Source organism: Podarcis gaigeae, assembly GCF_964106915.1.
Source record: "Podarcis gaigeae genome assembly, chromosome: 8".
Lineage (NCBI taxonomy): Eukaryota > Metazoa > Chordata > Lepidosauria > Squamata > Lacertidae > Podarcis > Podarcis gaigeae.
In genome coordinates, this window is record NC_139684.1 from 67,007,588 (window position 1) to 67,034,939 (window position 27,352).

The 27,352-nt window shown below is 48.1% G+C and overlaps 1 protein-coding gene across 6 annotated transcripts; it reads left to right on the forward strand.

The window, feature by feature from the left end:
• Positions 1–205: 205 nt before the first annotated feature.
• Positions 206–27,352, forward strand: LOC310849921 (CCN family member 2-like). Of its 6 annotated transcripts, XM_083750899.1 has the most exons (8): positions 8,561–8,849; positions 9,065–9,152; positions 15,479–15,660; positions 21,220–21,433; positions 22,445–22,699; positions 23,778–23,831; positions 24,325–24,536; positions 25,890–27,352. In XM_083750899.1, exons 3-8 carry the CDS (start codon positions 15,529–15,531, stop codon positions 26,199–26,201), a joined length of 1,179 nt encoding a protein of 392 aa, XP_083607025.1. In that variant the 5' UTR covers positions 8,561–8,849; positions 9,065–9,152; positions 15,479–15,528; the 3' UTR covers positions 26,202–27,352. The 6 variants fall into 6 exon arrangements, with proteins under 6 accessions (XP_083607027.1, XP_083607028.1, XP_083607025.1 ...); XM_083750901.1 differs by lacking the exons at positions 8,561–8,849; positions 9,065–9,152 and adding an exon at positions 206–223; XM_083750897.1 differs by having other exon boundaries at positions 8,561–9,152.

Sequence of the window (27,352 nt, forward strand, 5' to 3'; positions counted from 1 at the left end):
AGGAATTTTACTTTTTGAAATATGGCAACCCTACTCAACGCCAGGCTGTCTTTGGCAATGGGATGATGGTCGTCGTCTTCTTTGGCAATCACTCATAGCTAAGTAAGATTGTCTTCCATGAACACAGTCTTTTAACAGTCCATAAGTGACTGTGGAGGCCAATTCTGGATTCACACGTCCTTCCACAGTGGGGACATAGGTTTCTGGGCAGGAGTTGATCATGGTGAGGCTTTGCCAATCATGCCTTCCTCTTAGCATATTTCATCCTGAGTTCGAGTGTCTTCAAAGCCCATGACACCATTGGTAAAGGCTGTTCTGCAACTGGAACGCTGGCAGGCCAGTGTTTCCCAATTGTCAGTTTTTATACTACTTTTTTTAGGATTTTCCTTGAGAGAGACTTTAAACCTCTTTTGTTGACCACCAGCATTACACTTTCCATTTTTAAGTTCAGAATAGAGTAGTTGCTTTGGAAGACGATAATCAGGCACCCAAACAACATTACCAGTCCAACAAAGTTGATGTTGAAGAATCATCGTAAGTGCTGGACTTACGTGTTATGGTGCAGGTATGAAACCTGTGGACCTACAGGTGTTGTTGGACTTCAGCTCCCAGCAGCCCCAGCTGGCACGAGCAGCAGTGAGGAATTATGGGAGCTGGAGTCCAGAATGTTTGGAGGGTCACTGGCTCTCCATTTCTCCTTTAAAGGGTGAAAAGCAGTGGCCTGATCACCAAGATACATGTGATTAAAAGAAGATGGTGATTTAAGCTTTGTTGCACACCATACAATTAAAAGCATATGGAATCCTGGGAACTGTTGTTTGCCCCTCACATAGCTATGGTTCCCAACACCCTTAAACTACAGTTCCCAGGATTTATTAATTCTTTAGGTAGGGGCAGGAAGTCATGTGCTTTAAATCTATGGTATGTATGCAGCCAAAGACTATTGCAATTAAAAGCCATAGCAAAATGATAATCATTTATTGATTTGTCACTCCACCACCTTGTGGCAGCTCTGGGCGTAATATTGTAAATGGATTGTTGGTACAGCGGTACCTTGGTTCTCAAACTTAATTCCTTCCAGGAGTCTGTTCGACTCCCGAAACATTTCGAAAACCAAGGCACGGCTTTCGATTGGCTCCAGGAGCTTCCTGCAGTTAAGTGGAAGCCATGTTGGACATTTGGCTTCTGAAAAATGTTCACAAACTGGAACACCTTTTTCTGGGTTTGTGGCGTTCGGGAGCCAAAACGTACAAGTACCAAGGCGTTCGAGAACCAAGGTACCACTGTATATTGGAAATGAGATGTTGGCACCAGTTTTTTCTGTTTGTTTGTTTCCGTCTTAATTTGTTGCATTTCCTCCAGAAAGTGTTATATCCAGATTAAATGAGAGGAAATATAGATTGGCATTTTTTATGTCAATGACGTGTGGATGCCGATCATTAGATCAGGAATTAATTGACTACATCTATATCTATTTATATAATTGCAAGGCTTTACAACGGTGGAGTCAGAAGCTTGGAACAGCTACTGACACCCAAGAAAGAAAAAGGGATGCAGTGAGAATCTGTTTCCCATTATAGTGTGTGATGAAATGCCTTAAATGTTTATCAACTCTCTCCCCCGCACCACCCACTTTAAGACAAGGATCATATAATTTGATGGGCCACATAATTCCCTCCTCCCTAACAGTGCTTATAAATGATCAGAGACCTGGCATGTTTTTTGTTCCTTTCACTCGTTATACAAGCAGCTCCACTTTTAGGGTCACTTGGAAGAGCAGTGGTGAAACTTCATCATCTGCCTGTTTTATTACTCATCCCCCATTTGAAACAGCAGTGTCTTCTGATGGTCCTTTCCAGTGGGGGCTGTGGAGAGGAGAGCTGACTTCAATCCTGTGGTATCTACTCTTGTTTGTTTTGTTTTAAACTAGAACTGAGGGGTCTATCAGCTGGACCAGCCAAACACAAGTTACTGATAGGAGTGGGAATCATTTGCAAAATGTGTTTTATTATTACACGTGTATCCCATCTTTCCTCGTAATGTGCTCTCAAGGCAGCATATGATATTATGGAAAACGTTTCGGAAAGAGCAGCCAGGGCCTTTTAGTTTAGAGAACAGATGGATAAGAGGTGACATGATAGAAATTTGTAAAATTGTGCATGGCACGGAGAAAGAAACTATATTATGCCGAAGAGAGAGAAAATACCATTAAATAATACAAGAGAAAATTTCAGGGGTCACGACAAGAAGAATTTCCCAGCTGGCATGACATCTCGTCTGTTTATGTTTTTTACAAGCATCCCGTGGAAGAGAATCAATCACAGCCTTTTTAAAGCTTTGATTGAAAACAGGTGGTGGGGCTTTTGCCAAGGTGTTGGGTATTTTTGTGCTGTTTACATTGTGGCTCTTGTGGTAATTATCTGCCAGGCTATATTCTAAGTTGATCTCTTTGCTAATTCTGCAGAGGTTATATATCTGGAAGGCAGCAGGTATTTTAATTCGCTTTGTGGCTAACTTTAAATGTGGTTTTCGATTATTTTCTTGCTCTTGAGTTCCATCTCCAACTGAAAAAATAATAATACTGGGCTAGATCCAGACTATGTTAGAAATGAATGTGGCTTAGCTCCATCACAAGCCTTTCATGTTGATTTCAGTGGGCTTCAAGTGCAACCAAAATAGACTGCAATCCTAGTCATATTTACCTGGGGGTAAGCCCCATTGAAGGGACGCTGGTGGCGCTGTGGGTTAAACCACAGAGCCGAGGGCTTGCCGATCAGAAGGTTGGCGGTTCGAATCCAGAAGTTCGAAAGCATGAAGTGCAAGTAGATAAATAGGTACCACTCCAGCAGGAAGGTAAACGGTGTTTCCGTGCACTGCTTGCCGGCTCCCTAGGCCAATAAAGCGAGATGAGCGCAGCAACCCCAGAGTCATCCGTGACTGGACCTAATGGTCAGGGGTCCCTTTACCATTACCTTTTAAGTACCACTGAAGCCATTGGGGCTTCCTTCTGAGTAAATGGGCTTGTGCTGTTAAGATCGGTCCTGTGCATTACACTTTAAAATGCATTCTTCATGCAATCTTCAGGCCAGTAGCAAGTGGTCCACCCTCCTTGTAAGTCACTTTCTGGACCTATTTTAGATCAATAAGCAGTTTGGAAATATGTGAAATAAATAATTTGGACGCCATGCCATTATCTAAATAAATCCACGGTGTATCTTCAATAGGATCCCATCAGTTTCTACAAGATCCAGCATCCAACATGGCTCCAGCTATTTAAGCAGCTCCAATTCCAAACAGTCATCAGTGATGACAACAACAACAACACAACCAAATCTCATTTATTTTTTGTTTTCTTCAGCCAATGCCATTGCTCCGCCAACCAAGGAATGTTGTTTGCTTTGAACAACATCCCTCCCTGGGATGGAGGAAATGTGTGTTGACAGGACAGGAAATTCCTGTGAACCACAAGAAACTAGTTCTCGGCTGGGCTGCCTGCAGTCACTGCAAAGGTTTCCATCTGGGCAATTTAATATTTATTAAAGGAAGGAGTGAAATGAATGATCATTTCTCCCCCTTGAATTTAACTGCACCATTCAGACCTATAAAGAAAGGGTTCTAAAAGCGACCTTGTGTTTCTGGATACAGAACACTTTCTTTTCCAAACAAGCTGCAAAACCAATAGGAATTTTGCCTTGTAGTTGAAGTTTCTCAGAGCTAGATGTGTGCTGGGGCTTCCTATGAACTTTCTCAAACTTGGAAAGAGCAGCCTCCATTAGGAATGAGTAGGACAGCTAATCTGAGGTCCAGCAAAGCCTATCTTAGGTCAAGAGGATCCCAAAATGAGTCCCTCTCCACACCATACATTTAAAGCACCCTTACACCACTTTTACAGTAGTGGCTTCCCAAAGAATCTTGGGAATGTTAGTTTGCTAAGAGTGTTGCTAACTGTACCTCTTAGAGGGGTCTCCTAACAACTCTTAGCACCCTTAACCAACTACAGTTCCCAAGATTCTTGGCAGGAATTAAAGACCTTAAAAGTGGATTAAGAGTGTTTTAAATGTCTGGTGTGGATGCAACCTAGGTCTTAGCTCAAGCTATAAACATTGCATACTCACTTTGTCATCAGGTAAAGAGCCAGTAGCTAAGTAGATGGTTCTCCTGGTTCTGAGATGTTAGCTGAGTGCTTATGGATTGCTTTGTTGAAAATTTGGACAGAATCTCAACAGTACCTAAAACAAATCTCTTGCAGATGAAAACAATAGTAAAGTGCATGAGAAGAAAATAATGTTAAATTGGAGACATTCTTTCCAGTTGATCAGCAAGAAAAATGCTTTTCATCTTCTTCTTTATAACTGTTTTCATTATTTTATCTGTGGCCTGAGAGAGATCTATGTAGCAACCCCCTCCCTGCTGACCAAACGTGACCCAGGACTGGACTTCCTTTTTGTGCTGACATTCCTTGGAGCATAGGTAGGCAACCTAAGGCCCGGAAGCCGGATGTGGCCCAATCGCATTCTCAATAATAATAATAATAATAATAATAATTTATTATTTGTACCCCGCCCATCTGGCTGGGTTTCCCCAGCCACTCTGGGCGGCTTCCAACAGAGATGAAAAATACACAAAAATGTCACATATTAAAAACTTCCCTGAACAGGGCTGCCTTCAGATGTCTTCTGAATGTCAGGTAGTTGTTTATCGCTTTGACATCTGATGGGAGGGCATTCCACAGGGCGGGCGCCACTACCGAGAAGGCCCTCTGCCTGGCTCCCTGTAACTTGGCCTCTCGCAGTGAGGGAACCGCCAGAAGGCCCTCGGAGCTGGACCTCAGTGTCCGGGCAGAACGATGGGGGAGGAGACGCTCCTTCAGATATACTGGACCGAGGCCATTTAGGGCTTTAAAGGTCAGCACCAACACTTTGAATTGTGCTCGGAAACGTATTGGGAGCCAATGTAGGTCTTTCAAGACCGGTGTTATATGGTCTCGGCGGCCGCTCCCAGTCACCAGTCTAGCTGCCGCATTCTGGATTAGTTGTAGTTTCCGGGTCACCTTCAAAGGTAGCCCCACGTAGAGCGCATTGCAGTAGTCCAAGCGGGAGATAACCAGAGCATGTACCACTCTGGCGAGACAGTCTGCAGGCAGATAGGGTCTCAGCCTACGTACCAGATGGAGCTGGTAAACAGCTGCCCTGGATACAGATTTGACCTGTGCCTCCATGGACAGCTGTGAGTCCAAAATGACTCCCAGGCTGCGCACCTGGTCCTTCAGGGGCACAGTTACCCCATTCAGGACCAGGGAATCCTCCACACCTGCCCGCCTCCTGTCCCCCAAAAACAGTACTTCTGTCTTGTCAGGATTCAACCTCAATCTGTTAGCCGCCATCCATCCTCCAACCGCTTCCAGACACTCACACAGGACCTTCACCGCCTTCACTGGTTCTGATTTAAAAGAGAGGTAGAGCTGGGTATCATCTGCATACTGATGAACACCCAGCCCAAACCTCCTGATGATCCCTCCCAGCGGCTGCATGTAGATGTTGAAAAGCATGGGGGAGAGGACAGAACCCTGAGGCACCCCACAAGTGAGAGCCCAGGGGTCTGAACACTCATCCCCCACCACCACTTTCTGAACACGGCCCAGGAGGAAGGAGCGGAACCACTGTATGACAGTGCCCCCAGCTCCCAGCCCCTCAAGACGGTCCAGAAGGATGTCATGGTCGATGGTATCAAACGCCGCTGAGAGATCCAGCAGAACTAGGAAACAGCTCTCACCTTTGTCCCTAGCCCGCCGGAGATCATCAACCAGTGCGACCAAGGCAGTTTCAGTCCCATGATGAGGCCTGAATCCCGACTGGAAGGGATCCAAATGGTCCGCTTCTTCCAGGCGTGCCTGGAGTTGTTCAGCAACCACTCGCTCAATCACCTTGCCCAAGAATGGAAGGTTTGAGACTGGGCGATAATTGGCCATCGTGGCCGCATCTAAAGATGGTTTTTTAAGAAGCGGTTTAATAACCGCCTCTTTCAGCGGGTCTGGGAAGGCTCCCTCACGGAGGGAAGCATTCACCACCCCACGAAGCCCATCGCCCAGTCCTTCCCGGCTAGCTTTTATAAGCCAGGATGGGCAAGGATCCAGGAGACAGGTGGTTGGCTTCACTCGTCCAAGCAGCCTGTCCACATCCTCGGAGGTAACAGATTGGAATTGATCCCACACAACTTGACCAGACAGGACTCTAGCACTCTCCCGCCCCGGCCCTGCTCCCACGGTGGAGTCTACTTCTTCCCAAATCTGAGCGATTTTATCTGCAAAAAACTTTGCAAAATCATTGCAGGAGAACATGTGGCCCGTACTGGGCCCCGATGTTAGAGGTGGTTCCGCTAAATTGTGAACCACCTGAAAGAGTCTCCTGCTGCTGTTTTCTGCAGATGCAATAGAGGCGGTGAAGAAAGTCTTCTTCGCCGTCACTATCGCCACTTGGTAGGCTCGACGTTGAGCTCTAACCTGTGTCCGGTCAGATTCAGAATGAGTTATCCGCCACCGGCGCTCTAGCTGTCTCAACGATTGTTTCATTGCCCTCAGATCCGTGGAAAACCACTGGGCTCTCCGGGCTCCATGCAATCGGAGAGGGCGCTTCGGAGCCAAACAGTCAATAGCCCTGGTTAACTCCACATTCCAGCGGGCCACCAGGGAATCGGCTGAAAGGCCATCAACATGGGATAAAGCATCCCCTACCACTCTCTGGAAACCATTTGGATCCATTAAGTGGCGGGGGCGGACCATCCGAATCGGTCCCACCTCCCTGCAGAGGGGATGGGTCGCAGAGAAGTCCAGTTGCACCAGGAAGTGGTCTGACCATGGCACTTCTTTCGTTTCACTTTTACTTAGTGTCAGATCACCAACATCCGTAGAGGTAAACACCAGGTCCAAGGCATGTCCGCGGCTATGGGTTGGGCCAGACTTATTCAGGGACAGCCCCATGGAGGCCATGCTTTCCACAAAGTCCCGAGCGGCCCCTAGTAAGGTCGTGTCGGCATGGATGTTAAAATCCCCTAGGACAACCAAGCTAGGTGTCTCCAGGAGAACATCCGCCACGACCTGAAGCAGCTCGGGCAGGGAATCCTTGGTGCAGCGGGGAGGTCGGTACACCAAAAGGAATCCTGTACTGCCCCTATTGCCCAACTTCCAGAACATGCACTCAGAGAACTGGGTCTTCCCAATAGGACGCCTGGTGCAAACTAATGACTTCCGAAAAATCACTGCAACCCCCCCTCCCCGCCCACATGACCTGGGTTGCTGTGCGTAAGAGAAACCTGGTGGACAAGCAGCGGCAAGGACAGGCCCATCTGCTTCATCCAACCAAGTCTCTGTTACACATGCCAGGTCAAGTCCTCCATCCATGATCAAGTCATGGATGGCAGTGGTCTTATGAATCATTGACCTGGCATTGCACAGCAACACTTTCAGGTCATGTGGGTATCCCTTGCTGATTCTAGTATTCATCCGGTCAGGACCAGACCCGGAGGCAGGAATAGTCCTCAGACAACGACTAAACCTGCCTCCTCTGTAATGACATGGTCTGGTCTTAGCGTAACTCCTCCTCCTACCCGTGATCACTGAGATCGGTTGTCCCAGTGCATTCCCCCCTGTGAAACATATCCCAGCCATTTGGTGGGCTGGGGCCCATTTTCCGGCAGCCCTGACCCCTCCCCTTAAGAGCAAAATAACCCCTTAAAAACAAACAAAAAAAACAAACAAAACAAAAAACAACACAAATAAAACAGTACAAACAAAAAACAATAAAAATTACAACAATTACAAAAACATAAAATCAAACAAATTCCCAGGCCCAATAAACATCCACCCCACCCCACCCCACCCCACCCCACATACAAAAAATTCAAAATAAAAATTTTAAAACATTTTAAAAGCACTCTGCACCCCTCCAGCAGTAACAGCAACTGTCCTAGTGAGGCCCGTCAGGCCCTGCCCTAGGCCAGGTGGTAAGTGGCAGGAAGGAGCAGGGCCCCATACACTCACACAGGAGAGTCCTCCTGGGCAGCCGAGCGCAGCAGTCCTTATGAGGCTTCAGGCCCCGCCCCAGGTCAGATGGTGAGTGGCAGGAAGGAGCAGGGCCCTCAGACACTCACATACAGGAGAGGCCTGCGGACGGTCTGGGAATCAGCGTGTTTTTACATGCGTAGAATGTGTGCTTTTATTTAAAATGCACCTCTGGGTTATTTGTGGGGCATAGGAATTCGTTCATTTTTCCCCTCCAAAATATGGTCCTGGCCACCACATGGTCTGAGGGACAGTGGACCGGCCCACAGCTGAAAAAGGTTGCTGAGCCCTGCCTTGGAGCATTCCCTGAACTTGTGATGTGTCACTGGGGTGGAAATAGGTGGGGAGGGCAGAAGAACCAAAGAAGGGAAGAGTGGCAGAGGGACTCCTGAAATCACAAGTGTCCCTCCTGAGGTTCTTCAGTGGATTTCATGAACCAAGTCTGCTTTCAGAGTCTGGGTCAGGTGGGTTGGAAAGACATTCCACTACCTCCTTCTCCTCGCTTGTGTTGGCAATTTTGCCTGGGATTCCCAATGAGGCCCAACATCTGCTTTGGGGACTGGGGACTGGGGTATTTTTAGCTGCTGTTTATTTGGACTAAGCATGCTGCTAGACTGAAATATCCCTGCAGCCTTTCTAAAGGCAACAGCCATGTCACAAAGGAAGGGACTTTCATCCCACACACAAGGCGCTCAGAGATCTTCACTTGAGATTCAGGAACTCAAAGAGGAATGCTGCTGGAAGACTCCTCTGTCTGTTTGCTTGGGACTCAGTGGGGAGTATACTATTACATGTACAGCAAAACGTTGTTGTCATTACCGCTGTTACTTATTGCATTTGTCAGTTGCTTTTGTTCTGGCTCATGCCCAAAATACAACAGATCAGTATTTGGGCAAGTAATTGTGCAGGCTTGGCAGCAGACATACTGCTCAGGAGTCACAATTCAGGCGTTCAGGAACAGGGCGAGAAGTTCAGAACTGGATGGAAATAACAAATATGTCCCAACAGGTATCCCTGCCCCTCCCGCCAAGCTTTTGAAGATGAGGCGTGGCACGCTCGCTTGTGAGATCTCTCACCTTGCTGGAATGCCAAAACTGTAAGCATGATCTCTGTTGTGACGGGTTGGTCTGCTCCCATCAGTGAGGGCGATGCAACAAGGGTTCACCCTTCTGTTCTGGCTGCTGTTCAAACTTCTGTACCGGTTTATGCCATTTCTGTGCCAGGGAGAGCTCCTGGAGCCAGAGTAAGAGGCCTGGTGGGTCAGATTCCCCACCCCTGTATTAGCATATTGCTACTTCTAAATTGTGCTTCCAGATTCAAGACACCAGCACTGCTACAAGCAGGGATAGCTCTACTGTCTGTGTGACCTGGGACCCATTTACACGCACAACGAAACTGCATAGGACAGGCTTCTTGGGACCATAGCATGTGATTTCGCCAACCACGTAGCTCAGACCCTGGAGGAACGTACAGTCAGTGAACAAACTGCAACCATGATGTGCTCCTTCCAGCACTGTGGTGCTTGAGTCATGCTGCCTGATCCCAAATGGCCATTTTCTACCGAGGCAAAATGGTAAACAGGACTTGTTCAAGCATGTTCCTGGTGAACAAAGTGAGAGAAGCTGGAACACTTAATGAGCGCAAAGGGTCATGTTTTTCTTGTGCTGGATTCAAAGAAAATGTTCCCTTTGCATTAGGAGAACCCGTGGTCTTCTAGAGATAATGTGCCTCTGAGTGAGGGGTGAAGGGGGCTTCTTTGTCGTCCTGTCATTTCCCATCATTAATCATTTTTGTTTCTGGGAAATGAGTCCCTTCGCTTCTTCTTTTCATAACTTTGAACATGATTTTAATCTCAGCAGTTATCCTGTGACTCTAGAATCACTTTGCTGGAATTTGTGGCGTGGCTCCAGATTTTAACAGATACCCAACCAAGGGCTGAGTCCGACATGTTGCTAGGATGGCTGAGGTTTGAGCAGGTCCCCGAGAACTGCCCCTTTTCACCATTCTGTATCAGTTATAAGAGGAGACTGTGTTTAGCTCTCTGCTGTGCAAAGCTTCCTCGGCTGACGTCTGCGTATTTATTATCTGTTTATTGAACCCATTTGTCGCTTTTCTTACAAAAGCAGCTCAGAGCGACTTGCCACAATAAATAAACACATACATTTAATCCAGCATAAGACAAAACTAAAGGAAACAAAACCCTACCTCGTAAGGCTGTTGAGAAGATACAGTGGGAGAGACCCTATACACTACCTTGAGTTATTCGTGGGGGAAGGTGGGTTAGAAATTCAGTAAATGAGAAATAAACCCCCTTGAGTTGAATCCAGACTAAATTGGTTGTACTTAGTTCCTGTTGAACTAATCAAACAGTGAGACATAAGTCATGCCTAACTTATCCTGTCAATTCCATAGAGGCTAATTTCAATAAACGTAGTCTGAATCCGACCCACTTATTCCTGCCCTAGGTTTAGAATTGTAGTCGTGAAATGTTCTGTACTGGGTGAGAAGGAACATTTTGGGGATGGTGGGGAAAATTTTAGATATATTTCATCACTTTTTTTTCAAGTTTGGACAAATATTTTTTATTTTAAGTGCACAAATGGCTAGAAGCAGAATACCTACACATGTTTAAAAAAATTAACACATCTACAGAACATTCTGTTCAGGTGATGGCCTTCAGTTATTTCAGCTATCTGGGTGTGGCTGGGTTACCACCCAGTTTTTGACAGGGATTCTGCACTTTTCAACACCTGCATGTAGAAAAAAAATTAGCAGGTGTCATTTTCCTAAGCCTAGCACTGGAATGGGGAACTTGTAGCCTTACAAACGTTGGGCTAATTTCTTTGCATCCCTCACTGCCTCTGTCTTCTCTCCAAGCTGGCTCCACCCTGGCGGAGTCTGCAGCTGCCCCTGTTCCAGCTGCCTCTCCTGCCCCAGACAGCCCTGCATCCAACACAGCAGGCTGTCTGTGAGCTGAAGCGAAATATTTAAGGATCCAGAACCCAGAGGCAAAGTTCTTCCCTTGTTAGAACCAAGGGAGCCACGAAAGCCAAGCAAAATGCCTCCTAAGCTTTAGCAAACCTGAAAATAAAGGGGTTACGGAACCAGCAGTTATAGAATATAGAAAACAGATTGATGATTTGAAGATAATAATAATAATAATAATTTATTATTTATACCCCGCCCATCTGGCTGAGTTTCCCCAGCCACTCTGGGCGGCTCCCAATCAGTGTTAAAAACAGTACAGCATTACATATTAAAAACTTCCCTGAACAGGGCTGTTCAAGAGAGCCAGTGTAGTGCAGTGATTAGGTTGCCTGACTAAGAGGACCTGGGAGACAAGGGTTCAGGACCCCCCCTTGGCCATGAAGCTCACCTTGGGACCGACACTGCCTCTCAGTCTCACTGGATTGTTGTGAGGATTAAATGAGGAGGGGGAAGAACCATGCACGCCACCTTGAGCTTGGAGAAAAAGCTGGGATATAAAAACAATAAATAAATTACGAAACAGTAGAACAGGAGCTAACCAAAGGCAGAAGTAGTGAAAAATCTAGAGGAGAAGCTTCTCTCTGTAGCTGAAATGGACAGCAATGCTACCTCAGCCTCTGGCAGCAGCAAACCAGGCAGGTCACGTATTTTACCACCTAGTGGCAGCATGGAGCAAAAGCAGGGACCTGAAGTGGCATTGCAGAGAGGGTGCAGGTTGGATCCAGACTTAGTCGTCATGCGTCATGTAGGTGCGCTGATATTAATGGGACTTAAGTAGTTGTGACCAACTTGTCCCACTGATTTCAGCAGGGCTGTTCAAAGCATGATTAAGTCCAGAGTGAAAGCATTTGTTTGATAAACCAATAATAATAATAATAATAATAATTTGTTATTTATACCCCCACCCATCTGGCTCAGTTTCCCCAGCCACTCTGGGTGGTTTCCAGCAGAATATTAAAATACAATGATTCATCAAATATTAAAAGCTTCCCTAAAGAGGGCTGTCTTCAGATGTCTTCCAAAAGTCTTATAGTTGTTTATTTCTTTGACATCTGGTGGGAGGGCATTCCACAGGGCAGGCGCTGCTACCAAGAAGGCCCTCTGCCTGGTTTCCTATAACTTCGCTTCTTGCAGCGAAGGAACTGCCAGAAGGCCCTCGGCGCTGGACCTCAGTGTCCAGGCTGAATGATGGGGGTGGAGATGCTCCTTCAGGTATACTGGGCTGAAGCCGTTTGGGGCTTTAAAGGTCAGCACCAACACTTTGAATTGTGCCCAGAAACATAATGGGAGCCAATGTAGGTCTTTCAAGACCGGTGTTATGTGGTCTTGGCAGCCACACCCAGTCACCAGTCTAGCTGCTGCATTCTGGATTAGTTGTAGTTTCTGGGTCACCTTCAAAGGTGGCATTGCAGTAGTCCAAGCGGGAGATAACCAGAGCATGCACCACTCTGGCAAGACAGTCCACAGGCAGGTAGGGTCTCCGCCTGCGTACCAGATGGAGCTGGTAGACAGCTGCCCTGGACACAGAATTGACTTGCGCCTCCATGGACAGCTGTGAGTCCAAAATGACTCCCAGGCTGGACACCTGGTCCTTCGGGGGCACAGTTCCCCCACACCTGCCTGCCTGTGTGCAGGAGATGGCAGCTGCAGCATCTTAAGCAATGGTACAGGGTTATTGTTTTGTCTGTTGTTATGTATTTTTGTGCTTTTATACTGTAAACTGCTCTGTGATCCTAAGAGGAAGGGAGATCTATAAAGAAGAAGAAGAAGAAGAAGAAGAAGAAGAAGAAGAAGAAGAAGAAGAAGAAGAGAAGACATGATGCACCATAACTGAAGCTGAAGCACCACTACCCTGGATGCTGCATAGACTCCTGACACAAACCTGCTTGCTATTCTCAGCAGGTAACAGAAAGCCAACATTTTCAGCTTCAGGTCCATCAGCAAGGTGGGTCTCATGTCCATAAGGCAACACTGCAAGGTTATTGTGAAGCATTCAGAACCTGACTGCAAGTATTCCGTGTGCACTACGCTGCAAGACTCCGTGAGAACCAGTAAGGTGTCGTTGTTAGAGTGCTGGACTAGAACTGGGTAGATCTGTGTTTAAATTCCCCATTTGACTATGATGCTTGCTGGGTGACCCATCAGTCACCAACTCTCAGCCTCCCTACATCACAGAGTGGTTGTGCAGGTGAAAGTGGGGGAATGCCATCTATGCCACAGATTTTTGGAGGAAAGACCCATTGGAAGAAGAAGAGCTTGGATTTGATATTCCGCTTTATCACTACCCGAAGGAGTCTCAAAGCGGCTAACATTCTCCTTTCCCATCCTTCCCCACAACAAACATTCTGTGGGGTGAGTGAGGCTGAGAGACTTCAGAGAAGTGTGACTGGCCCAAGGTCACCCAGCAGCTGCATGTGGAGGAGCGGAGACGCGAACCCGGTTCCCCAGATTACGAGTCCACCGCTCTTAACCACTACACCACACTGGCTCTGGAGAGATGCTGCCCATTAGCTGCCTTATATGAAGTTATACCATTGGTCCACCTGCCTCCGCCGTGTTGTCCATGCTTTCTATACTCCTGTGTTTTAAAGCCATCTCTGTTAGTGCCTATCCCATCTTGTGGCAGCATTACATAACCTTTGAGCTATTCCCAAAAATGAAGAAGAAAGCAAATTGGGGGGAAATGGGTGGCAAGACGCAAGGGATGCAGTTGGGGGGAAGCACATATATTTTTTAAGTGAATTAAACATGGAGCATTCCTTGCTCCAGGGAGACTCTAAGCAGGTTTGACATCTTTATCTCTTCTTCTTCTAAAGCAGCTCAGGCAAAAAGAAAAAGAAAAAAAGTGCATGTGTGTGTGTGTGGGGGGGAGTAGTACAGAAGCATAAATAGCCCCAAACTTGGGTGTTGCCTCTCTTTGATCATTCTGAGTCATTTGAGCATAATTTCTGCATCTCTTGGCTTGTTGTAGGGATGGAAGGAGGGTTTAGAGTCAGTGATCACACCAAGTTGAGCAGCAGTGAGGAATCTGTGGCCTTCCAAATCTTGGACTCCAACTCCCATAATCCCTGGCTGTTAGCCATGCTGGCTGTGGCTGATGGGAACTAGAGTCTGACCACAGGTAAAAAGCTACTGGCTCTGCCCCTTTCAAGTGGGGCTTCCCCACCCCTTTATTGCCCTGAGGGATATCTGAGGCTTTGATGGAACTGCAAATGCTCATTTGTGGGCTATAAGTGAAATCACAGAATTGTAGGGTTGGAAGGGACACCAAGGGTCATCTAGTCTAACCCCCTGCGATGCATAAATAATTTTGGCCTCTACGGCACATACACATGCTCAGAGAAAAGTGAGATTATCTGAAGAGCTCCAGCCTGATAAGCTTGCTTATTCTCAGCAAGACCCTTTCAAGTAGTGCATTGAAAAATTGGAGCATGTCCAGAACAGAGCAAACAATCAGGAACATGGAGACATATGGAGCTGACATGCCAGTCCCTTGGGTCCATCTAGCTCTATACAGCCCAGGGTTTCCCAAACTTGGGTCTCTAGCTGTTTTTGGACTACAACTCCCATCATCCCTAGCTAGCAGGACCAGTGGCCAGGGATGTTTGGAATTGTAGTCCAAAATCAGCTGGAGATCCAGGTTTGGGAAACCCTGGTCTGCACTAACTGGCAGCGGCTCTCCAGGGTTTTAGGCAGTGAGGGGGAATTCCCAACCCTACCTGGAGATGCCGGGGATTGAACCTGGGACTTCTGCATGCAAAGCAGATGTCCTGCCACTGAGTTAAAAGAAGTGAGGGCAAGGCCAGTTCTAAGCATCCATTTCTCAAGGTTAACCCTGCGATTGGGAAGATCTGCCTGAGTTAGGCTTCAGAAAATGAGTATCCCCACTTTTCAAAGGATCTTTCTAACCCCACGCAACTATTTTACAGCTCAGGAAGCTTTTCATCTGTGATTAATTTGGCTCAGCGGCACTGACTCAGAACAGGTGATCACACCCTGCAGACGTGTTGGCATTGATCTCTCCGTAGTTTTCAAACCCCTGGCTTGTGCCTTGAAGCACAGTTGTGGTACCGAGTTGCTTTCAAGACAACAGCTGAACTTTCCATCATCATTCCCCCTCCTCCCTCCTTGAAGGGGGAAGTGAAATTAGCCCAGCGTGCTTTGAGTTTATTTAACAAGTTCAGCTCCTGTGGCCAATAGAGACTAACAGCAGAGGGGGAGAGAAAATTGTTGCAGCCTACATGCTTTGGAGATTAAATAAGGCCTTTTAAAGGGCTTGGACAGAGATGCTGGGTCTCTCTCCCCACCCCATGTGGAATGTTATGTGCCTGTCCCAGACTTCACCACCAGGGCCACAGGAATTTTGAAGAAGAAGGGGAAGTTTTTTGGAATTTAGTGCATTTTCTGTTGCACCCATTTTGGGCTGTTTTCCAGGCCAGTTGCTGCTATCCAGACACACCCCTTTTTGAAGAGACTATTTAAGGATGAGCTTGAGCACGGCACCCTCCCAAAGGCAGAGAGGCAGGGATGCACAAAGCGAGGGGCTCAGGATGTCTGACCATGCCGGGGCAAGAGCAACCTTCACCCTCATTCTCTTTGTCCTGGGGCCTGGCTGGGTATGTATGCACAATTTTACAGGAGGTGTGTGCAACGAATGAATGAATGAATGAGACTTGCGCCTGCCTTTGATGCGTGCTGAATGAGTTAGTTGACTTCAGCAGAGCTTAATATGTTTGTACAAGGTGGGACCAAGTGCTCAGAGGTCCAGCTCCAGTTGGCTAGCAGCAGCTCTGCAGGTTTTGGGGGGCTGCCTCTTGTATGCATATGTTTACACACTAGTGAGGGACACGGGTGGCACTGTGGTCTAAACCACTGAGCCTCTTGGACTTGTCGATGGAAAGGTCGGAGGTTCGAATCCCTGCGATGGGGTGAGCTCCCGTTGCTCGGTCCCAGCTCCTGCCAACCTAGCAGTTCGAAAGCACGCCAAAAAGTGCAAGTAGATAAATAGGTACAGTACTCTGTGACGGGAAGGTAAATGGTGTTTCTGTGCGCTGCTCTGGTTTCAGTGTTCTGTTGCGCCAGAAAAACATAGCTGTCAACCTTCCCTTTTTTTTGCGGGAAATTCCCTTATTCCAGCGCCATTTCCCGCTGCTTCCCGCTGCTATCCCAGATTGTTAGATATCCTGTAGACTGTCCCCAGGACAGGTCAGGCTGCTGATCCTTTATTTTCAAATCCGAAAGTTGACAGCAATGCTGCTGATCCCTTATTTTCCAGGCTGCTGATCCCTTATTTTCAAATCTGAAGTCTGTGGACAAACGCCGGCTCCCTTGGCCTGTAAAGATAGATGAGCGCTACAACCCAAGAGTCATCTGTGACTGGACTTAACTGCCAGGGGTCCTTTACCTTTACCTTTTTACACACTGGTGACTTTAGGAAACCTGGAGGGTACATGCATATAATAGACGTCTGGTGTTAAATGCAAAATAACACAAAGGACCACAGAATTGTTGAGTTGGAAGGGACCACGAGTTTCATCTAGTCCAACCCCCTGCAGGGCATGAGTCCTTTTGCTCAGCAAGGGGCTTGAACCCACGACCCTGGGATTAAGAGTCTTGTGCTTGACCAATTGAGCTATAATGATGCATAGGATAAGTTAGAATGGTTTGAGTTTCTTTAGTGGAAACGAAGGGCACTTTCAGTAGGCAGACCTACTGAAAATAATTAGTTGTGTTCCTGGATTTTGATGGGTTTACGACGAGTAGGCTTAAGACTGCATACAGCATGAGGCTTGACTCTTTTATACATATTTTTGCATATGAATACGGGCTTTTTAAAAACACCAGGCTATGGGCAGAACTAAACTGAACTGTTGAATGCAGGGAACAAGGTCTGCTCACAAAAAAAGACGCCCCCCCGCACCCTCTAAATTTTCTCTGGAAGGTTGCGGTGGGGGGGGGGACCTAGAACAGTTTTGGGATGTGCAGAAGGGAGGGGAAGTCCCACTGCATGGTGAATGCCCCACTTTAGTGCATTGTTAAATTCCACCCTGCAGGTTATATCAGGGGATATTGTTTTGTTTCTGTCCTTTTTTATATTATGCATTTCGTCTTTTCATCTTGTGTTTTTATGCTGTGAACCGCCGTGAGATCTACGGATGAAGGGGGGCATGCAAATTTAATAAATAAAACAAATAAAAGTAATAGTCCTACTCTGAGCAGAGCCATTGAGACTAATGTAATTAAGTTAGTAATGAGCATGAGTTTTGATGGGACTATACTCAGTAGGGTTAACATTGGACATTATCCAATGGATGAGTGGCTCGGACGTAAGTGGGCGCTCAATACAAGAGGGGGCTGGAGGCAATTGAAGCTCTGGCCTGGAACCATTAAATTCTGCATATGAATCCTTTAAAATTAGATTCCCCCTCCATTCCTAGCCCTGGAGCGTGTCTGGTGCCATTGTTCGCACTAACAAAGTTATCCAATTCCAAGGGGGAAATGCTGTTGAGAAAGCACCAGCAAGAATTAGAAGGCCGGGCTGGTTATTTGGGCCGGGATTCTCATCTGCTTGTCGTGTGCTTGTTGCAGCATTCAAGATTTCTTAAAGCGGGCAAATGACGCCCCCTAATGAGGCGAGTACATCCCACAGCTGAGTAACAGAGCACCCGCTTTGCATGCAGAAGGTCCCAGGTTCAATCCCCAATATCTCCAGGTAGAACTCCGAGAGACACTATCCCAGCCGAAATTCCTAGAGAGCTGCTGCCAGTCTGTGTAGACAGTACTGAGCTGGATGGACCAAGGATCTGGCTCGATATAAGTCAGCTTCCTATGTTTGTAAGCATGGCCAGGGATGCATGGAACTGGTAAATGGTGCAACCTCCTGGCTTTTTCCCATATCTCCCTGAACCGGATGAAAATGGAGGGCAGTGATGGATTTTAATAGATCCTGGATGGACTGCTTGCAGCAGGTATCCCCATTGGCTGAGGGTGAAACTCCATTGCAGAGAAGCCAGTATAAATCTGACATTATGGAGTACGACTTGAGGGGGAAAACTTCCTGTATGGGTACAATGTTTACCCATGACTGGTCCTGTACCTTTTTAATTTTTTTAATGGTTTTACAATTAATTGAAATGCAAGTGCTGCAGAAGGAAGCCACAGGCTTCATTTGCAAATAAGCTGGTGTGCAGGGGTGGATTAGCTTTGGCCCTCTTGTTGGGCTCCCAACTCCCATCAGCCCCAGCCAACATGGCTGAAGGTGAGGGGTGATGGGAGTTGTAGTTCAGCAACCACAGGTTCCCCACACCTGATGTCCTGTGTCCTTCAGGTTATTACTATTTTTTAAAACATCTTTAATTCTTCACCACCTCAAATGAACTCAAGGCAGCATGGATCCTCCTCCTGCCGTCAGTATTTTAGCTACACAACAACCCTGCAATGTGGGTCAGGCTGCTGGCCGAAAGTCACCCAGCTTTATGGCTGAATGCAGATTTGAACCCGGGTCTCCTGTCCCTAGCTCGAGCACTCTAATCATTGCACATGCTGGCTCTCAAACGCAATTACACAACCCACCAAGTCCCATTTTGCCTCCTTATCACAGCTGCTGTTTTAAGTCTCTCTTGCCGCCACTATATGGTGCTCCCATTTCCCCTATTTTCTCATTACCAAGAAAGTCATTTCCTGTATGGTGGAGAACAGAGGAGGGGGGAGCGTGTATGGATCCTTATCTGCAGAGGTGTCTTCATGCAAGGGCTGCCTGAAGGTGATCCAGAAGGGAAGGCTGCAGATAGGGGTTAGCAGGAGGGAAGGAGCCCCTTCAGGCTGCTGTTCTGTCTAGTACCATCTGACAGCTGTTTGTGCACCCCAAAGTGACTAGTGGCTCTAAGAAGAAGCTCAGTGTTTATGATCTTTCAAATCCATCCAATTTCCTAGGCTGGGGATGAGAAGTCTGTGAACCTCCAGATGTGGTTGGACTCCAGGTCCCACTGGCCCCAGGCAGCCAGCCCAATGGGCAGGGATGATGGGAGTTGTAGTCCAGCAACATCTGGAGCAGCTTTCTCACCCCAAGTTAGTTGCATGAGCAGCTCCTGACAAAATGGTCTTATAACCAGTGACTTCTCCTTGTTTGGGATTTTAAAGAGGTTTCTTTATCAGTTGAGTAAAGTAAGCCTCATAACAGGGGTAGCTAGTTGGGTCACACACACACACACACACACACACACACAGAGAGAGAGAGAGAGAGAGAGAGATGTTATTGGACTACAAGTCCCATCATTCGTGACCATTTATCATGCTGACTGGGGCTGATGGGAATTGGTAGTCCAACAACACCTGGCAGGCCAAGGGCTCCCTCTACCAGGACAAGATTTTGCCCCTTCCAGGTGTTGCTGAAAGACAGCTCCAATTGGCTCCGGCCCATATGGCCAAGCATAATGGGATTTGTAGTTCAGCAACTTCTGGAAGGTCAAAGGCTCTCCTTCCACACCTTGATAGAAGTGAGGACAGAATATCATAATGCTCCTTAATATTTATGTTATCAGAATGATGGGGGGAAATATGTTCATTTCAGTTCTGTGTACTTGCTTCCAGCTGGGAATGGGGACTTCATCCCAGAGTCCCCAAGTGCACTGGGCCTTGTAGGAGCTACTCAGCTAATCCCCCCCCCAGCCCGGAATGTGATAGCATGAACCATAAAGCAATTCAAAGGCGTTGCTGCTGCCCATGTTAGCTCCTTCCCCGAGGTGAGATCTGTGTGGTTCACTGATCCAGTTCAAGGCTTCCTTGCAGCCAGAACAGCTGCAGACGTGAGAAGTGAATCTGCAAGGTTTTGATGCTGGGGAAGGTGATCTGAAGCAGAAAGAACATTAGCATGAGTAATTTGCCAGGTACCAAGGCTCAAGCCTGACATGCCGGCATTGAAGAAACATCAATCGTGTTTCGACTTGCAGGCTGAGCAGATGGGACCAGGGCATCCCTGAACAGATCCGTAGAGTCCCAAACGGCTGCTCTTCTCATTGAGAACGACTGTTCCTTCTTTCTTTGGCTACGCCTTCTGAGAGGATTGACACAGGCAGCTTTGCAAAAAGCATGGCCTCTGAGGGGCAGAGTGCCTTCCTTTGTCTGAGGCCGCTGTGCCAGCTGTAGCTGCTTCTGGGCAGAGATGGCCTGGCCACAGGGACCTGCCAGCCTTTCAGATTGACTACTTCGGGGCTTCTGCTGAAGACGGACTGAAAAGTGCAGCTCATTGAAACACAGCTGCTTGGCCAGCAGACTGGAAACAGATATTGGGGATATATTGTGCCAGGGCTTTAAGAGATTTGTTATTTCCAGGCTTGAGCTGAAGTGTGGATGCCCACCTTTAATAGGGGCGGAGAATCTACGGCATGGTACTTTTTAATCATTACCATTATTTGTACTTCTGTCCCAGCTTTTTCTCCAAGTTCCAAGCTTTTTCTCCTCATTTAATCCCACCACAGCCTTGTGAGGTAGGTTAGGCTGAGAGGCAGTGACTGGTCCAAGCTCACTCAGTGAGCTTCATGGCCTAGAGGGGATTTGAACCCTGGTCTCCCAGGTCCTAATCTGACACTCTAACCCCCTACACCACACTGGCTCTCATAGGGCCCCCCCAGGCCTGTCTCCATAGCATTCAGGACTCTCTACAGGTTACATCCCTCATTGACTGTGCTCTGCACCTTCCGCAAGTGCTTTTGTAGAATATATTCCACAGCTTTTAATTGTATCACTGTTTAATTGTTCTTGATTATTGTTTTCTTTATGTTTTCAGCTGTTCTTATTTTTATCTGTAAACTACTTTGAGTCCTGTCAGGGCAAAAGATGGGGGTGTAAATAAACATATAGTAATTATTATTATTATTTTGTCTGGCTGGAATCCATCCTTGCTTCTTGCTTGTCTGATGAGAGAATGGAGATACATGTGGGTGTTGAGAAACTTCGGGATTTTGTATGGCTAGACTGTTTGCTGCTGTGGTAACCTTGGGACTGGATTGTTGCAATCTGCTCCATGTGGGGATGCCCTGTGATGGTGGTGATGATGATGATGGATGATGATGATTCCAATTCATTGGTCGCTTTCTCTCATCAAAGGCAACTCAGAGCAACTTGCAGCCAAGGCTCCAAGCTCTTGCCCATGCTCATGGACTTTTCCCTCCTTCTAGGCAGCATCTGAGGCATGCACGTACCCTTGCCAGTGCCCCGTGCAGGCACTCCGGTGCCCTGCTGGCACCAGCCTGTTGCTGGATGGCTGTGGATGCTGCAAAGTGTGTGCCAGGCAGCTCGGCGAGCTGTGCTCCCTCCAGAAGCCTTGCGATCACCACAAAGGGCTCTATTGTGACTTCTCCAAGATCCACAGAGACAGTGGCGTCTGCTTAGGTGAGCTGCCTCCACAGATTCTCTGCTGTGAAAGAGGCTTGTTTGCCGCCCCCTGAATGGCAGGACTAGGTCACGTGGGTGTAAGGATGGCTGTGCATGCCCCAGAGTGCTAACAGATAAAGTGGGTGGCACAGATCCAGTTTTTCTGTGTGCTCTTCCAATTGTGCGATAGCACAGTGTTTTCTGTTAGGGTTTCTAGGTCAGGAGCATCCCACATCCTGAGATTTCAGGGCTCAAACTTGGCCCCCTGGTGATGTCACGGTGGGCAGACCCTGGTGATGTCATAGGGTGATTTTTCCTCTGTGCTCCCTCCTGCCACTGAATCCTGGAGACAGAGGTTAATTGGGAGAGGGGAAGAGGGAAGACACCGCCACCCCCTAGCATCTATGTTATAATTTGCAGCTGGCTCCTGCTGGATTGAAGCTTGCAAGCACAGTCTACTTAATTGCTTTCTAAAAACCTTTTCAAAAGGCACTCTTGACCACCTGGAGGTTGCAGCCTTTGCTGTGCTGCCTGGAGGGGACCAGATAAACCTTGAGCATTCAGGTCATCCCTGAAGGTCTGACAGCCCTGTTTCCTATGCACACAGAAGCAGTTTTGGATGGGGGGGAGGGCATTCAGACTGTGTGTTGTTGTCGTCCTCTCCCATCAGTTAGTATTTCCTCCCCTCGCCAAATTGGGTTGGGAAGCAAGCCTGAAGTCAAAACCCAAAGGACAATTATATGGGGGAACTCCAGAGCTCAGGTAGACCTTTTTGATCAGGCAAGATTTAGTCAGGGCAGAAAGCCCTCTCTTAGCCCTGCCTGCCTTGAAGGATCCAATGGGTGGGCAGAGTCAGTCCCCAGGGCAAAGTGGAGAAGGCGCCACGCACAGTTCATTGGCTGGCCATGAGGGGCACCTGCCCACAGTCTCCCCAGCAGCAGCGTTTGATGACAGCTGCTCACCACAACAAAGATGCATGTGTTGACAGGATCCCTCCGTCCACACGCTTCTCTTCTGTTTTCCCACCAGCTCATGAAGGGGCGACCTGTGACCTGCTGGGCAAGATCTACCTTAACGGAGAGAGCTTCCAGCCCAGTTGCAAACTGCGGTGCATCTGCATGGACGGCGCCATTGGCTGCATCCCCCTCTGCACGGACGGCATGCGCCTCCCTTCCCCCGACTGTCCCTTCCCCCGGCGGGTGAAGGTGCAAAACAAGTGCTGCGAAGAGTGGGTCTGCGAAGGGGGCAGCAGCCCAAAGAGCCACTACGGAAAGGGCATGGCAGGTGAGGGGACTCGTTAGGAAAGTGTGGGGGGGGTGACCAAGGAGACAGGTAGGACTCTTGGAGCAGAAAGACTAAAAGATGCTGGCTGTGGTCACCTCACTTCAAAAAAGAAGGAAAGGTTCAGAAAAGGGCAACCATGATGATCAAGGGGATGGAGCAACTCTCCTACGAGCAGAATTTGGGACTTCTTAGTTCAATTTGAGTAAGAGGTAAGAGCCATAGAATCATAGAGTTGGAAGGGATCTCAAGGGTCATCTAGTCCAACCCCCTGCAATGCAGGAATCTCAGCTAAAGCATCCATGACAGATGGCCATCCATTCTCTGCTTTGAAGCCTCCAAGGAAGAAGAGTCCAAAATCTCCCAAGGGAGAGCGTTCCACTGTTGAACAGCTCTTACTATCAGAAAGTTCTTCCTGGTGTTTAGTGGGAATCTCCTTTCTTGTAACCTGAAGCCATTGGTTCAAGTCCTACCCTCCAGAGCAGGAAAAAACCAAGCTTTCTCCCTCTTCCATGTGGCAGCCCTTGAGTGGATCGAGAGAAGTTTTTCTCCCTCTCAAAGCACTAGAGCTTGTGGGCATCCAATGGAAGCTGAACGTTGGACGATTCAGTGGAATGGAGGCAGTGAGAGCCACTAGGTTGGATGGCCTTAAAAGAGTACAGTATTAGACAAATTCATAAAGGACAAGGTTATCAATGGCTACTAACCCTGATGGCTATCTTCTATCTCCACTGTCAGAGCTGTACTCTTCTGAGTACCAGTTTCTCAAAAGGAGAGTGCCCTTGTGCTTGGGTCCAGAGTGCTGTGACAGTAATCCCTTTTCACAGGGAACTCTGGGAACTGTAGCTCTGGCAGAGGAATAGGGGTCTCCTAACAACTCTCACCCCCCTTAATGAACTACAGTGGTACCTCTGGATGCAAACAGGATCCATTCCCCCGTTCACATCCTGAGCAGAATGCAACCCGCGTCTGTGCATGCGCGGGTTGCGATTCGCTGCTTTTGCGCATGCGCATAACATTTTGAGCGTCTGCACATGCGTGAGCAGCAAAACCCAGAAGTAACCCATTCCGTTACTTCCAGGTCGCCGTGGAGTGCAACCTGAAAATGCTCAGCCTGAAGCGACTTTAACCCAAGGTATGACTGTAGACAGGAGTGCCTGGCGTGCTCTGGTCCATGGGGTCACCAAGAGTCGGACACAACTAAACGACTAAACAACAACAATGACTGTACAGTTCCCATAATTCTTGGGGGGGGGGAAGCCATGACTATTTAAAGTGGTACCATAGTGCTTTGAATGTGGGGTGTGAATGTGTCCTCAGTTGGACATAGCCCAAGATAAATGGAAAATTGAGAGAATTCTGAATTGCTTTGTTCTATACAGTGAAGGTGGGACAGATAGAGAGGAAGCACTATATATGCCATATGTGGTGTATAGTACAAGCTATCTCTTCCAGGTATTTCCTGGCCGACTAGGAGGCCAGCTGTTGAGAGCACTCAAGCAGTCTCCCTAACAAAAGGCTACTAAGGTGGTTTCTCCTGGCTCCCTTTGCCCTCTCCTGTCCAGAGGTCCAGCCTGACAACCAAAGGATGCAGCTTTGCGCACCAAAGTCCTTTTCTCCAATCTCAGTTTACAGGAACAACCCAGTTCGCAAGCCCAAGACGAACCACCTCCAGGAGAACTGCTTGGTGCAGACCACAGAGTGGAGCACCTGCTCCAAAACCTGTGGGATGGGCATCTCCACCCGGGTCACCAACAACAACCCCCAGTGCCGGCTGGAGAAGGAGAGCAGGCTCTGCCTTATCCGATACTGCAACGTCCCCTTAGAGAAGAGCATCAAGGTAACTAACTGGCTGCCCACTGGAGCAGGTGTAAATGCACGAGATCGGACCATGCCAGGCATGGCGAGCTGCTTCCAGCCTGCGTTCCCAATCTGGTCCACTGTGCCTCTTGACTCGGCCTGCTTGGCTCTCTCTTCACCTCCTTCCCTCTAGGCTCCCTGCCCGCTCACTTGTCTTGTTACCCTGAGCTGGCAATGCAGGAAAAGATCTCCCTGCATGAACAACTCTCAGTGGGTTTCTTCTCTCCATTCATAGGAAAGGGGTCCTCTTTCTCACTACACAGCAAGGAAACCAAGCTGAGAAAGAAATGTGTGTGTGAGAGAGAGAGAGAAAGAGTGAGCAAAATACAAAAAATTACCCGTGTAAATACGGGGAGGGAGGGAGGAGGAGAGACAGCCAGACAGGGACAAAATCTTTCTTTAAAATTGTTGGTTTCAGTGAGCTCATTCAGAATGCTGTCCTCGAGTAGCTGGGACAGAGAAAGCTGCTTTTTCATTTATTACATTTGCACCCATCCTTTTTGTCAAAGAGAACACACCCCGCCACACTCTGTTCGTGTTAACCCCACAACAACCTTGTGAGGCAGGTTAGGCTAAGATGTAATGATCATTCTGAGGTCATTCAGTGATCTTCATAGCCTTGAACATAGGGGATTTGAACATAGGTCCCCTGGCCCAACATTCTTAGTGTGCATGCACACATACATACCCCATACCTCCAGAGAACAGCCAAGAATTTTTCTTGGGCAGGAAATTTGGTTTCTATCCTGTTCTAACCACTACACTACACTGTCTCCTGCCCTGAAGTACAGTGGTACCTTGGAAGTCGAACGGAATCCATTCTGGAAGTCTGTTTGACTTTCAAAACGTTCGAAAACCAAATCACGTCTCCTGATTGGCTGTAGGAAGCTCCTGCAGCCAATCAGAAGCTGTGGAAGCCCTGTCGGATGCTTGGGTTCCAAAAGAATGTTCGCAAACCACAACAATCACTTCCGGGTTTGCAGCGTTCGGGAGCCAAAACGTCTGAGTTCCAGGGTGTTTGGGATCCAAGGTACGACTGTATTTGCTTCCCTGTTGATTGTTTGGATGAGCATCGTGCGCCCATCTCACCTGGAATCTGGAGTGGCAAAACCTAGACAGAGCTTTCGCAGGGCCATACCTCGGTCTCAGAGCCCTTCCTCCACATTCACAAGACCCTAAACACAATCCAAGCCATCTCCAGCTAGGGTTGGGAAGGATACCTGCCCAAAACTCCGGAGAGCCACTGCCAGTCCGGTTTTTATAGTCCTACGTCCAGAACTGAGCCAGGATACTTATTGTTGTGGTCTCTTCCCCACCCTCCTCCTCTCTCCAGAAGGGAAAGAAGTGTGTGCGGAACCCCAAGCCCCGCCGGGCGATCCGCTTTGAGTTCACGGGCTGCACCAGTACCCGCTCCTACCGGCCCAAGTTCTGCGGCAGCTGCACGGACGGGCGCTGCTGCACTCCGCACGTCACCAGCACCGCGAAGGTGGAGTTCCAGTGCCCAGAGGGAGACTCCTTTGTGCGCAAGATGATGGTGATCCGCTCCTGCTCCTGCCACCACGACTGCCCCGCAGACAATGACATCTTCCTGGCCACCTACCACCGGCGCATGATTGGAGACCACGTCAAGCTTGAGAGGCAGTAGAGCCCATCCCCATGCCACCTCCATGATGCAGGCTGGTAGAGATGGCCCTGGCTATTACCTGGGATGCTGCTTCCACTGTTGGGAGAATCAGGGGATGGAGGAGGGTGACCTCAGTAGACTGGAAGGCATGTGAGTCCAGGCACTACACAGTCCTCTATGGCAGGAGGCTCCAGCTTTCTCAGACCCAGGACTCGCCTTAGAACCAAGTGTGCATTTGGGGGTCCAGTTCTTGTTCCTTTTTTATTATTACCACCATGTATTTGTATGGCTACAGTACAGCTATTGTGAAACTTGCCTTAGATCGGGCTGCAACATGGTAGAGGGACCCACCAGTTGGAAAACAGTGCTCTGTTGTGCATCAGCACGAACCTGGCACTTTGTGGGGTGGAGCTCACACACTTGGTTTTGCACTAACCAGATCCTCCGTTTCAAAGGTAACTTCCTTATCTAAGGAGTTCTGATCCAGCTCCACAAACAAACAACTGCCAATAACGTGCTGGCTTTAGGCAGTTTCCATCATACCGTACACAGCCCCTTGGTTCCCATGATCCCTTTCTCCTCCTCGCTGCTGTTTGGCCAGCACAGTAAAATATTCCCCCCCCCCCTTGTTCTCCAGGTGCAAACTTTCCAAGAACTGGAACTCAAGTCAGGTAGGTGGCTGTTGCTGTGTGACATAAGCACAGACCCAACTGCTCACCTCCGGCTTCAGAGTTAACAAACCTTTTTTAGATTAGCTGATCGGAACACAAAACCAGCTGGGAAATATTAGCTCGATACAACACAGGTTGCTCTCAGCAAAGGTACGAAGCCAGCACTACGAATCACAAGCAGAAACGAGTCAAAGGGAAGGCTATGGAAGTCTTTTAACAACAAAAGTCATTTGATAGGCATCTGCTGTATAACCTGGCTGGCGAGAGATCATTGAGTTGAGCATTCTGTCTTTTGGCAGAGGATTCGCCATCATCTACATTTGGAAGACTGGTGTTAATCATTTTGGACGATTTGCAAGACAGACCCTCCTCCTTTTCTCCCCATAAACCTGCCCCCTGCCCCGAGCATCCAGATTCCCCCTGTAGAGATGCTCCTTCCCTCCCAATTTCAACTGTAAATACCATGAGAATTATTTTTAAAGCCTATTGTTACGATTAGCA